Source organism: Tamandua tetradactyla, chromosome 5, assembly GCF_023851605.1.
Source record: "Tamandua tetradactyla isolate mTamTet1 chromosome 5, mTamTet1.pri, whole genome shotgun sequence".
In the NCBI taxonomy this organism is placed as follows: Eukaryota; Metazoa; Chordata; class Mammalia; order Pilosa; family Myrmecophagidae; genus Tamandua; species Tamandua tetradactyla.
The window spans coordinates 104,414,944-104,429,834 of record NC_135331.1 but is presented as its reverse complement, the minus strand read 5'-3'; the positions used below and the strand labels follow the sequence as shown (position 1 = coordinate 104,429,834).

Here is a 14,891-nt window from a genome sequence, read left to right as displayed (position 1 = left end):
CGTTTTCTTTCCAAGTCTCTGAAATTCCAATTTTGTAAAAAACTTGAAAATTTTTGAAGAGGACTTAAATGAAAATAATAATCATCCAGAATATCACACCAGAAATACTGCAAAAAATTATCTGAGTATTTTTTTCTGCTTTTCTATGCATTTACTATTTAGTAAATAATAATGGAATAATAGCTTATTATTATTTTGTATGCTTTTGAATTTGACATACAATTTCAAATTTTCCGATGTCATTGTATATTTTCCTGGATCTTTATTCTGGATCTAAATTTTAATGGCTGGATATTTTATCATATGAAAATATGTAGTTTACTTAAACAAACCTCCAAAGTTGGGTATTTAGTTTGCTGCCAGTTTTTTTCTTCATTTCAACCATTGCTTCAATCACCACTTTCATGTGTTTGTGTGTTGTGTGGTTATGTACGTTTTATAATTATCTGATTCCTTAGAATAAATTCCTAGCAGTAAAATTTCTGAGTCAAAGAATATGTACATTTGACTTGCTTATATTACTGTATTATCATTACAAAAGGATGTAAACAATTTTCTTTGAGTATATGGGATTGCTTAGTTTCTCATATCCGTGACTGCACTGGGTACCATAATTCTTTGTAACTTTTGCTGTCTTTTAAAGGAAAACTCCTTTGTCTCTTACAGGCTTCCTTAGGGTTATGGGTTTTGATATTTTATTGGGAATGTTTTCATAAGTGTGTCTTAGAAGAAAGTCACATAGTTTCAAGGGCTCTGTGGCTTTTCTGATGCAATGAAACAATTTATGTTAAGCACCTCTTATATCACCTGGCACAGTTTAAATTATCTTGTTCTGGTACTGTAATAATCTATCTCCATTTGTTGGTTTGATGAAGGCTTTTCAACTTTGCCCCGCCCTCTTCAAGATGATAAGAAAGCCTGGATGCCCTCTCCTTTGGCTCTGGTGGGAGATTCAAAGCATGTATACCTCAATCCATACTCAAAACCCCTCAAAACAGCCCACCCTCTAACCACAAACATAACAAACAAAAGATATGGGCTTGTCTCCTTTCCCTACTCTCTCAAGCCATTTTTAGACGGACTTGGGAGGCCTGCCTTGCTTTGCCCCAAAAAGCCCCATTATGTAAGAAATAAACATTTTCGCATCTGCTTGGGCTGTGTGTAGCATAACCAGTCTCAATGTCAGAACCAAATTTTGGGTGGGGGGTCCATTCTGTTCATTCACAGAAGCTACAACAGGTGCTCATTAGTAGACTTGATGAGAAATTCCATCAAAATGTCAACTCTACCAGCTACTATTTTTGGTATATTGAATCTGCAAGAAGCAGCTTCTAAAATTCCATCAAGAGCAATTACCCTCATCTTCTCCTGTCCCTGGAGAAGAAAGATTAGAGGAAACTTTGTTGCCTACAAAAATCTTCCCCTTGTTTCTACCAATATTTTAAATTAATTTTTTAATAGATTTTGCAATTATATGATTAAAAATTTTTAATAAAAACTGTAGTGGAAAGTCCCTGTCATCTCTGACCTTTATCAACATGGCTCTCATTCCTTATTCCCAGCATAAATAATCTTGAAATCATTATGCTAAGTGAAAGAAGCCAGTCTTAAGAATCATAATTTTGTACAATTTTATTTATATGAAATGTCCAGAATAGGCAAATCTACAGAGGCTGCCTAGGGCTGAGACAGTTGCAAGGAAATGGTGAGGGACTGCTAATGAGTACAGAGTTTCTTTTTGGGTTGATAAAAATATTCTAAAACTGATAGTTGTGGAGATTGCATGGCTCTGTGAATATATTGAAAACTCTTCAGTTATGTACTTTCAGTGATGAATTTTATGGTACTTGAGTTATATATCAATAAAACTCCTACATATATATTTAAAATATATATATATATACACACATATATAAACTACAGTGAAAATTCCCCCTCATCTCTATCCTCTGTTCACCTGGTTCTCATCCCTTTCTCTCAGCATAAGTAACACTGTAATTCATTTCTTATATAGCCTACTATAGTTTCTTTAACTGTGCAATCAAATAAATTATAAATTATTTTTTATATCTTAGAAGTAAAATACATTATACTATTCAACTGATCTTTTGTTATTCAATATATATTGAAATCTTTCTATATCAGTTCATAGAGCACTCGTCTTTTTTTTTTTTTCAGATGCATAGATGTAGGTTAATTTATTTAACCAGTTCCCCCATTGATACACATGTAGTAGGCAGACTTCTAAGGTAACTTCTAGTGATCCCTGCCTCTTGTTATGCCTTTGTGAAGTAACCTCCCTTCAAGTTTTGGCAGAACCTAATGTTTTAGTTTGCTGAAGTTGCCAAAATGCAGTATACCAGAAATGGACTGACTCTAAACAATGGGAATTTATTAGCTTACAGGTTTACAGTTCGGAGGCTGTGCAAATGTCCAAATCAAGGCACCAAGAAGATGAAACCTTCTTCCTAAAGGAAGGCTGCTGGCCATCCAGGATTCCTGTCACTTGGCAAGGCAGCCTCAAATAATCACTGCTCTCCTTTTTCTCACTACAGGGTAGTTTGCACTTTGAAAAATTTTACATAAATGAAATTATGCTGTATGCTATTCTTTTGGATCTGGTTTCTTTCATTCAGCATAGATTTTGAGATTCATCTATGTTGTTGCATTTATCAGTCATTCATTCCCTTTTATTGATATTTTGTATTCCATTGTAAGAGTATACTACCTGTCCGTGGATGTTTGGGTTGTTTCCAGTTTTTGGCTATTTGTGAATGCTATGAATATTTGCGTGTGAACTTTGTGTGGACATATGCTTTTATTTTTCTTGGATAAATTCTTAGGAGTGAGATAGCTGAGTGGTATAATATATGTTAAATATTTTGAGAAATTTTCAAACAGTTTTTAAGTAATTGAACTATTTTACATCCCCACCAGGAGAATATGAGAGGTCTAGCTACTCTGCATCATCCCCAACCCTTGGTGTTTTCAGTCTACCTTATTTTAGTCATTCTGGTAGATGTGTAATATCTCATTGCTAGTTTATTTTGCATTTCACTGATGACAAATTATGTTGAATATCTTTTCATATGTCTGCTATCCATTTGTGTATCTTTTTTGTGTGAAGTGTCTGTTCAAATCTTTTGTCATTTTTTAATTAGGTTGATAGTTCTCCTGTTATTACACTGTGAGAGTTTAAGGATACAAGTCCTTTACATGTGTTGGAAATATTTTCTCCCATTCTGTGCCTTGCCTTTGTATTTTCTTTGCCATGTCTTTCAAACAGCAGAAGCTTTAAATGTTGAATGAGTCCAAATTACCTATCTTATTTCTTTTCAAGTTTGTATTATATAATATATTCATATCAATCTAGGGAATCTTGACCTGAAGCAAAAATATAAAGATTTTTCTTCTATATTTTCTTCTAAAAGGTTTATAGTTTTACATTTTACAATTAGGCCTATAATCTATTTTGAGTTGTTTGTCACATGGTGTGTGAGTAAATATTAAGTTACTTTTTTTCTCGTTTGTATGTCCAACTGATCCAGTATCATTTCTTAAGACTGTCTTTTCCTCATTGAATTGCCTTTTCATCTTTGTAATAAGTCGGTTGACCCTATATATGTAGGTCTATAGACTTTAGATTCTGTCCATTGATTATATGTCCATTCCATCATTAATACTACAACTGCCTTAATTACGGTAGCTTTATGGTAAATCAAGTAGTGAAAGTTATTGGTCTTTTAAAAATTGGTTTGGCATTCAAGATTATTTGAATTCTATATCAATTTCTACAATAAAGAGTATGGAATTACAATTGGGATCTTATTTAATCTATAGAAAAAATTGGGGAAAATTGGCAGTTTTAGCAAAATTTAGTTTTTTAATCTATGAATGCTGTCTAACTCTCCATTTATTTAGCTATTTAATTCTCTTACAAATATTCTTTGTTTTTCTGTAAGAAAGTTTTTCTTGTGATTGTTAATTTTTCCTAAGTATTTTTAATATACTATTGTAAATAAAATTGTTTTTACCTTTGTTTTCTAATTGTATCCAGCAAATTTTTGTAGCTGTAACAAAATTATTCTTAAAAGGCGAAGGAATTAGACTAGCCAAAATGATTTCTGGAAAGGCAAAGGAACTAGAATAGCCCAAATGATTTTGAGAAAGAAGAATAAAGTGAGAGGAATAACTCTACGCAATGCCAAGACTTATTACATAGATACAATAATGAAGATTATGTGGTTTTGACAGAGGAATAGGCACAGAAACTCAATGGAATAGAATAAATAACTCAGAAATAGATCCCCACAAATACACCCGACTAATTTTTGACCAAAGTGCAAAAGCAATTCAATGAAGAAATAATAGCCTTTTAACAAATGGCAATTGGGCAACCATTGGTAGAAAGAAAAATATTAATCGTCACCTCAGCACCATACCTTAAACAAAATTAACTCAAAACAGATCACAAACTTAAAGAAGTAAAACTTAAAACTCTAAAAATTTTATTAAAAAAACGCAAGAGAATATCTACATGATTAGGTCTAGGAAATAGTCCTTAGTCTTGACAGCAAAAGTACGATCCATAAAAGGAAAAATTGTTAATCAGATCTCATCAAAATTAAAACCTTTTTCTCTGTGAAAGATCCTGTTAAGGGAATGAAAGGGCAAGCTACAGACTGGGAGAAAATATTTGCAAACCATATAGCTGAATGGTTGATAAAAGGTCTGGTATCTAGAATATATCAAGACCTCTCAAAATCAACAGAAAAAACACAAAGTATCCAAGTAGAAAATGGGCAAATGACTTCAACAGATAGTTCATCAAAAAGATTTGTAGATGGAAAATAGCACATGAAAAGATGTCCAACCTCATTAGCCATTAGAAAAATGCAAATTAAAATCGCAGTAAGATATCACTACACACCTATCAGAATGTTAAAATAAAAAATAGTGACAACTGCTGAACTCCAGTGTAAGGGAATAGATAGAAGTGAAGGTGATTCTCTAGTGGGTCTATAAGTAATAGTACCATACTGAAGATGAACATGATTAAAAGGGGTTGTTGTATAGACCAACATGGCCCACTGGTTAACACTAGAAATATAAATTAGTTCTTGCAAGAACTACCTCAAAGGTATGGTTCGTGTACAAAGAGTGTTTAAGTCCAGGGTATGGGGGAAAACTGCTATTGCGTGCTATGGAATATGTTTAAGAGGAATATATCACCACTACCACAGCAACAGCAGAGGTAAATAATGGGGGGAAGGACAAGAGTTAAGAGGAGGTTTAGATGTCCTATTTGGCGAAGGTGTGTTTATTTCTCTTGGGAACAATGTAATTATTAAAATTGAGAGTGCTGATGAACTGTGGTCTTGGGGCACTGTACGTGATGCCTGATGAACACAGGTGGCTGGAGGATGCACTAAGAAGTAGATTGGCGAACGATGGCGTATACTCATGAATGAATGTTGTGCTTTTACAAAAAGGAGCAAAGTCATGAGGCATGAAATGATGTGAATGAATGTGTGGGACATTTGGTGAGGCAAAATAAGCCAGAAAGAAAAGAACAACGATGGTATGGTCTCCTTTAGAAAATGCTTACAAGAAAATAAGGGCCTAGATTGTAAGCTTTTATAGCAGACACATTTAGTCTGAAGTGGTAATTATTATTTCTGGATTTTGAGAGGCTGTTTTATATACATACATTCATACACACACGCACACACATATATATGTAGAGAGAGAGAGAGAGAAAATAGTGACAACACCAAATGTGCCAGAATACGGTAAAACTGCACCATTCATACGTTGTTGGGAATGTAAAATTTTACAACCATTCTGGAAAACAGATGGCAGTTTCTTTAACAACTTAACCTGCAACCACTGTATGACCCAGTTATTGCACTTCTGGCTGTTTATCCCAGAGAAATGAAAACTTACATGCACACAAGAACCTGTACATGAATGTGTATAGCAGCTTTATTTACTACAGCCTAAAACTGAAAAGAACCCAAGAATCCTTCAACAATGTTTAAACAAATTGTGGCAATAAAAAGGAATGACTATTGAAAGTCCCAAAATAACCTGGATGAATCTCCAGAGAATTATGCTAGGTGCAAAAAACCCTTCCCCAAAATTCACATAATGTAGGATTCCATTGAAATAGCATTTTTGAAATAACAAAATTCTGGAAATGGAAAGCAGATTAGTGGTTGCCAAGAGTTAAGTGGGGAGAGGGAGGGAAGCAGATTTGGCTGTAAAAGGCAATATGAAGGATTGGAGGTTGTTATGGGTTGAATTATGTCCTCCAAAGAAGATATATTGAAGTACTAACCTCCAGTACCTCAGACTGTAACCTTATTTGGAAATATGATACTGCAGATAGAAGCTAAGATGAGGTCACAACTGGAGTAAGGTGGACTCTTAAGCCAATATGACTGATGTCCTCATAAGAACGGGAAAAGGGATACAGACACATGAAAGGAGAATACCATGTGACAAAGGAGGCAGAGAATGAAGTGCTGCAGGTGCAAGCCAAAGGAATGCCAAGGATGGCCAGCAAACCACCAGAATTGAGTATGAGACAAGGAAGGAATCCCCTCTACAGTTTCAAAAGAGAGCATGGTCCTGGGATCACCCTGATTTCAGACTTCTAGGCTCCAGAACCATGAGACAATAAATTTATGTTGTTTTAAGCCAACAAGTTTGTGGTAAATTGTTAGGTAGCCTTAGGAAACTAACATGGTGGTGATGGAAATATTCCATATCCTGACGGTATCAATTTCGATGTCATGGTTGTGATATTGTACTATAGTTTTGCAAGATATTAATAATACTGGGAGAAACAGGGTAATGAGTATATGGGATCTCCCTAGTATTAGTTCTAACAACTGCATATTAATCTACAATTATCTTAAAATAGAATTTAAAAAATACATGAGCATCATGTTCACAAAATACTGCATGTGCTTGCCTTTATTTCATAATGTTGGGAGTGCTGATGTTGTAGAAATAAAAAGATTAAAGGGGGAGAAAATAAAACAAAAAGCCACTGTTACAGAATTTGTAACACCATGCATGACCATTTTCCTTGAGGAATCTTTTTGCAATAAGTGCAGCTATGTCAACTGTTTGATACATTGAACTTGACTGGTGTACACCTGTGGCTTTTGTTGCAAAAGGCCACTTTCCTAATGGAAAGTTGAGTTCTCATTTGAACAAAAAATTAGCAAGCTGAAAAATGAAAATAATTCCAAGTATTGTTCAACAAACAATTGTAGATAAAGAATATTGGAAAGCAGTGTACGTGTCTGGATTACTAATGTGGGAGAATGGGATGTTACTATTTGATGACTTAGTGATCACTGGGCCTACAATTGCCTGAAATCATCCAGTTGTGCTGCAGGAATGACCATGTACGATCTCATGGAACATCTAGAAATGACAGTAGTTTTGAAGTAGAGCTGAGTGTAGCGGATATTTTGAGATATTTATAATAACTGTAATAGGAAAGGAAAGTATGGGCAATTTATTTTGATGATGGAGCCATGGATAAGACTGTGTTTGTTGCCTACATTCACAATTGAAGAAAATGAAGATAAAGGTTAAAAAGTTTGCCTCAACCAAGGTGACAGACTTTCTGAAATCTGCCCATGTATCCAAGGTTAAGAAATCCTATGCTAAAGTTTGTTTGTAGGCTCCTGGGAGTGAGCTAATGGAGAGAGCAAAATAGATTATATAAGAGAGAGAAGACATAATTGCAAGACAAAGAGAAGGCAAAAGAGCATGGGGTCCAGAACATGTGTGAAGGGGTATTGGCATTTCACAGGGCAAGACCTTCCATTTGTGTTAACAGAAGAGAAAGTGTGTATCTTTCAAGATTTGGTATTAAGAAGATGAGAGTGTTCTTATATGATTGTGTCCATTATTTTCACTGAGTTACAAGGCAGGACATCATTTCAGAGTGGAGAGGATTAATCAAGGTTTACATGTGAAACAGTCATTGTGAAAAGTGAGAAAATAAGTATACTGGAATAGCGTTTAGGATTACAACATTGTTTTAATGTTTTGTAATGTCATGTCATGATTTGCCACGAATTTAAAGTGAAATCAGTTGACAATTTTCTTTTTTTGAACCAAATTGAGCTATGGGTGGCCGATAAGCCTACTGATATCAAGCAGTGTTCAAACATCAAAATTTCTAATAAGCATTCATACTAGAGGAAGGAAGTTGAGAAAAGAATAATATGATCAACAGGAAGATTACATATTAGGACAGAATAAGTTAGTATTTGTATAATTTGGTTTTAGATGATCTAGCAATAGATAGCGCCTCTCACAGTAATCTTGAGGTATCTAAAAATTACTAAAACGGTAGCCTGTGAAGATTGAGATATCTCAAAGTGCGTTTTCTCATGGCATTTGTCTGAATCCATAAAAATCTATAGTTAATAGTCATAATAATTTTTTATCTCCACTTTAACTTCTGCATTGGTATTCCTGAGGAATACTGTCTTTCACCATACCCCATGATTGGGAACTTATTTTTCTGAAATGTTGAAATGTTTACTAATATGATCAGTGTTTATGTTTTGTTTCAGTATGGACCAATATTTACCATCTATGCTGTGGGAAAACGAATGACCTTTGTTACTGAAGAAGAGGGAATTGAAGTGTTTCTGAATTCCAAAAAAGTAGATTTTGAACTAGCAGTGCAAAACCCCGTCTATCGTGCAGGTAGAGAATACTTTCAGATAATTCATTTGAAGTATGACGTTGGAATCCAAGCATTGCCTTATGTAAAAATTACATCCTCGCTCCTCTGTCAAGAATGATGAGTGTTTAAATTTCAATTAGTCGTGTGTAAGAGATGAGATTACCTTTCAGATGTTTTTTTTATAGAGTATTTGGAATCTGCATCATGAGACAGCTCCCAAGATATTGCTAGCTCTGTTCTGCTGCTTGCGCATACACTGTTCTACAGGGTACCGCTCTTGGCTTGATTATATGTTGCACCTCTGCTTCCAGAAAGTAGAACCCCACTGCTTAGTAAGCCCCTTACAGAGAGCATGTCCCATAGGGCTCTTAAGGTAAGTGATTTTGGCTTACCCTTTTATGAATTCTGCATCCTCACTTACTGCTGGATTCTAGTGGTCAGCATGCTTCCAGTGTGACTATCTGTTTTTATTTCTTCACAGACTGTAAATGAATGTGCTGAAGTCATTTGTCTTCCCAAGCATGCAGAGCTGGTTCATTTTGTGCCTGGGGTTTTTTGTTTGTTTGTTTGTTTGTTTTTTTCCTTCATAATTTCTGTGTTTGCTTCTACTGCCTGTGATTTCTTTCTCTTTGTTTTCCTCTTTTTCTTCTTTCTTATGTTTCCTTTCCATGTAGCCTCTTGTGCATTTCCTGCCATTTGGAAAAAAGGTTTGCTTTTAAAGCTATTAGTGATCAAGAAGAGATTACTTTTCTTATTGCTTATTTGAAAATTACATATGTTGTAATTCTTTGGCTGTTTAGTGCTTCTTGATTTTTGGACTATGGGAATCCTAGATCAAAGAATATAAATATTTTGAAGGGTCTTGTTCTGTATGGTCATATGTCCCGTAAGAAAATTATACCAACTTAGTCACCTATCAGAGGCATATGGAGGTGATCAAGATATTTAATCTGTGTTTACCCTAGGGACTTTCATGTTTAAAATATTTATTTCTATTTAGTACACAAAATATAGTAATATTAACTCTTGAACAAGTTTTAGGATCATTTCCTATATCCTGCCACCACAGAGAAGATGTATGCTCAGGAAATTGAAATATTACTTTTAATTAACTTACTCAAAATGTAACCTACACAAATAAAGCTGATGAAATATAAAATTAAAAATTATTTTTTAAAAAAGTTACTTCAAATATAATAAAACAGTATTAAAGAAAAATATAAAGAAATAACAAGTTAAAAAAAAACATACTCATAATACCAACCACATCAACTCCACAGCCGTGTGTATGGTGGAAGATGCATGGACATTCTAATAAAAAAAAGTAGTATGGGCTTTACCATCAGAAAGAATTAAATATAATTTTAACCCCAGCAATACAAGCTATGTGGTGAACCTCAATTTCTACCTCTATTAAATGATGATCATAACACATCCCAGAGTTATTGTGCAGATTAAAGAAAATAGTATGTATGTTTTTGGCGTAGGTGTTCAATAATGTTCGCCGTCACTAATAGATTTTTATTCTAATTTTGCCATTACCTTCCACATTTCTACATAATTTTGCATATTGCCCTCATGGAATATGTTCTGTTTGGTCTTTCATATTCACTTAGTGTAACCACTTCTCTGTTTCCTTGAATTGTTTATATTTACCATTTTTAATTTTTCCCTTAGTATAATTTATTAAACAACATAGATGTGAAAGTCTTTTGTCAAAGATTCAACTTTGACAATTTCGTTGTTAAATATTCAACAGAAGTCTTTTGTCAAAGAATCCATGTAGTGCTTGCTCATGAATGATTTCTTTTTTAAAAAATTTCTATTTTGAAATACGTTCTAATTTACAGGACAGTTATAAAAATAATGCAAACCTCATACAGAGAACTCCAATGTAGCTGTTCCCTCCCCCCACTGATTACCCAGATCCTCCAGCTTTAACATTTTGCCACATTTGTCATATCATTTCTAGCATCTATCTATCTATCTATCTATCTATCTGTCTGTCTGTCTATCTATCTATCTATCTATCTATCTATCTTTCTGTCTGTCTGTCTGTCTGTCTGTGTCTGTCTGTCTGCCTGTCTGTCTGTGTATCTATCTAATCTATCTTTCTAGCATCTATCTATCTAATCTATCAGTCCATTTTCAGAATACTTGAGTGTAGGTTGTATACATCATGATCCTTGAGTACTTAATATATCATGTATATTTCTGAAGATAAAGGATGTTCACTTATGTAACCATTTTAAGTGCAATTTTCAAGCTAAAGAAATTTAACATTGGTTTAAAGTTTGCAGTATATATCCCAATTTCTTCATATGTCCCAATAATATCCTTTTGGACATTTTCTCCTTTCTTATTAGTCCTGTCCAGGATCATGTACTGATGTAATTGTCATTGTGTCTTAAGTTGCTTTTCCTTTTTTTTTTTTGAATCGGGAAAGATATGTAAAACATAAACTTTCCCATCTCAGCCACTCCCAAGGATACCATTCAGGAGGATTAAGCACATTCATGACGTTGTGTTACCCTTACCACCTTCATTACTAAAACTTTCCCATCTACCAAAACAGAAACCCTACACTCATTATGTATTAGCTCCCCATTCCCACCCCCTCCCCCAGCAACCTGTATCTATAATTTCAGTCTCTATTATCTTGCACATTCTCTGATATTTTCTTTGTATTTACCATGGAGATTAAATTTAGCATCCTAAATCTGAAACTCATTTGCTTGATAACCAACTTAACTTCAATAGTGTACACAAACTATGTTTTTATACTCATCTGTCCCCCCCACCTTTATGCAGTTCTTGTTACAGATTTTATGTGTATATACTATGAGTCAAAACCCACTGATTTATCATTACCTTTTATGCATTTGCCTTTTAGATCCTGTAGGAAATAAAAAGTGGTGTTCAAATCAAAAGTATGATAGTGCATTTATATTTATCCATGTTTTTACCTTACCATAGATCTTTCTTTTTTCATGTGGTTTCAATCTATTGTTCATTGTCCTTCATGTTCAGCCTACAGAACTCTCTTTGAGCATCTCTTATAGGGCTCATCTAGTGATAAGAAACTCACTCAGCTTTTATTTATAAAGGTCATAATCTCGCCCTCATTTTTGCAAGACAGTTTTGCCAGATGCAGAATTCTTATTTGGCATTTTTTTTTTTTTTTTTTTTTTTTTTTTTTTTTTTGCATCCAGCTCTTTAAATATATCATTGTATTGCCTTCCTACCTCCATGTTTTCTGATAGGAAATCTGCCCTTCATCTTATTGAGGCTCCTTTGTACATGACATTTTGCTCCTCTCCTGCAGCTTTCAGAATTCTATCATTGGCATTCAGGAATTTAATGATCATATGCCACAGTTTGAGTCTATTTGGGTTTATTCTGTTTGGAGTTTGTTGAGCGTCTTGGATGTTTGTATTCATGTCTTTCATTAAATTTGGGAAGTTTTCAGCCATTGTCTCTTTGAATATTCTTTCTGCTGTATTCTGCTTTCTCTTTCTCTGAGTCCCACAGTATGTATATTGGTATGTTTGATGATGTCCCACAAGTTCCTCAGGCTCTGTTCACTTTTCTTTCTTCTTTCTGCTCTTCAGACTGAGTAATTTCAAGTATCTAGTCTTCAAGGTTACCGATGTTTTCTTCTGCCAGCTCCAGTCTGCTGCTGAACTCCTCTAGGTAATTTGTAATTTCTGTTACTACAATCTTCAACTCTGTTTGGTTCCTTTTCATACTTTTCACGTCTCTATTGACATTCTCTTTGTGTCCCTGTATTGCTTTCCTATTTTCCTTTAGTTCTTTGTCCATATTTTCCATATTTAGGATCATTTTTTAAAAGTCTTTGTCTGAAATATCCCATGTTTGATCCTCCTCACTGTAACATTTTGTTGAAACCTGGACATTTTAACATTTTAATATGTTGTTACTGGAATTTAGACTCTGAGGTATTTGTTCCCTAAGCTTGTGAACAGCTAATATATTGATAGAGGTTTCCTTGACTGAAAGGAGCTAACAAAAAAATAAAAAAAGGAAAATATGAAACGCCTTCCCCAGTCTTTGTGGATTTACTTGGGTAAGTATTTTCCTTCCCCTTATCCCTACAGTGAGCTTAGGAAATGGCTCCTGGCCAAAAGGCGGGGGCCTCCCTGATCCTTTCTACTCTGTTTTATGTTTTATTTTGGGTTCATGATTTTGTGTCTGAGTGTCCAATTATTACAGCACCATCTGTTGAAAGCTTATGCTTTCTCTATTAAATAATAGCCCTAATTTTTTCTGGTTTCATTAATTTTTGTGCAATCTTTGTTCATTCTTTTCTTCATATTGTATAATATATATTAGCCTATCTTTGAGTTCAATGGCTTTGCTTTGTCATCTCCATTTTCTTGAGCCCTTCACTGAACTTTATATTTCAGATACTGTATTTTTAGTTCTAAAATTTCTAATTGGCTCTTTTTATGATTTCTATTTCTCTGCTGAAAACTTCTGTCTATGCATTCTTTCATGAGTGTTCACCTTTACCTGATGGATTGACACTCTATTGAGAACTATAAATTTTTCTGCTTCTTCATATGTTGAGTAATTTTGAAATATCCAAGATATTAGGAATATTTATTATGTGGCTTTGGATTTATGAGAATTTGGATCTTAAAGAAATCCTCTGGAGAATGTTAAGCTTTCTATTTTAGCAGGTGTTCAACTTGGGTATTTTCAGGCTGCAAGTTCTTTTTAACTTTCTGTTTCAATTCCAATGTCCATTCAGTTTTCAAAGCCTCTCCAATGCTGTTTGGATCTAGTTTGTACATGTGTCACTCAGAATTTAGTGATACTTGGGTAATGGTTTATATTAAAGTTCAGTTTTTAAAGCCTTTGCTATGCTGTTTCAGGTCTGTTCTGCATATGCAAATTTGGGGATGAGTCTGGGGCTTGTTTTAGTTCATACATAGAATTGGGTAGGGGGTGCTTTTCAGTTGTTTTCTATAAGGACTTCCCCCACATTCTGATTCCAGAGGCCCCTTTTTCCAGTCTTCTGGTTAGCAATCCAAGAGTTTCTCCATAGTTTTTGTCCCTGTCTCTATTTGTGCAGTTCTGTATGACTGGAATGGACCTCAGATGAAATATCAGTAGGAAAGAATGGGAAAAAATAGCAAGGATTCCCCAACATTCTTTGTACCACAGGCCCCTTTTCCTGTTTTCTGTGGCCAGGAAGATGGGTTTTCTCTCAGAGTTTTAGGTGTCTGTGTTGTTGTTGGTGCTGCCATCACCACCCTTGAGGCAGGGCCAGGAGAGGAAAATAGAAAAAATGAACAAATAAAAGAAAATGGGGATTTCTCTCACATTCTCCATCTTCAAGATGGCTCCCATTTTTCCTGTCCGTTGGCCGCCATATGAGGGTTTCTTTCTGGATCTTTACTGTTCATGTCTGCTGAGCAGTTCTGCGATTCAGTCTGCCTTTGGGTCAAAACCAGAGATTTAGGAGAAAAAAGAAAAACACAGTGGACTCACTGCTGAAGGGCGCCTTCTTCAAGTTTTGACTCTTCTTCCTCAATCTGCTTGCTATTGTTCACTTTTCAGAGTACCTCAGATTGTTGCTTTATATATCCTGTCCAGTTTGTAGTTGTAATCACTGTGAGAAATAGAGAATAATATGCTTACTCCATTGTGCCCATAACTGGTATTTTCTCTATTTTAAACAAAGCAAGCAAAAAATGCTTTACATAGAGTTTCTCCATTTAGGTAGTGCATTCTTCAGATAAGAATAATGGAACTGATTGCAATTTTCAGTCAAATAGAACTGATACTATAACGTATACCTACTTTTTAAAGATTCTTAACCTGGGGTAGAGGCTTACCTGAGATAGAGAAAGGGGTTGAACATACATATCAGCTTAGGCTAAACATGCAGCACAAGTTTGCAAGGGAGAAATTGTTCTCTAGTACCCCAGAGTTGTGTGTGTGTGTGTTTTAATTTATTCATGTATTTAGCAATTTTACTAATATTTATAGAGCGACTACTGAGCACTACGTACCAGGGAGCTCAAGGAGCTTGAGACCAGCTAGAAAGACAGAGGCATAATTACAGAAGTGTATGTTTTGGATGCCTAACCAAGGGCCAGAGCTGTTTGTGGGGTTAATAAGAACCTTCTGGAGGAAGAAA

General features: G+C 34.8%; 1 protein-coding gene across 4 annotated transcripts in view; it reads left to right on the top strand.

Annotated features, from left to right (window-relative positions):
* Positions 1-14,891, top strand: part of CYP39A1 (cytochrome P450 family 39 subfamily A member 1) — a 198,767-nt gene that overhangs the window by 114,267 nt on the left and 69,609 nt on the right. For all 4 annotated transcript variants that reach the window (XM_077161981.1, XM_077161978.1, XM_077161980.1 and 1 more), the window contains one exon: positions 8,607-8,742. In XM_077161981.1, coding sequence (XP_077018096.1) covers positions 8,646-8,742 — 97 coding nt within the window. In that variant the 5' untranslated portion in view covers positions 8,607-8,645. The remainder of the gene's footprint in view (positions 1-8,606; positions 8,743-14,891) is intronic.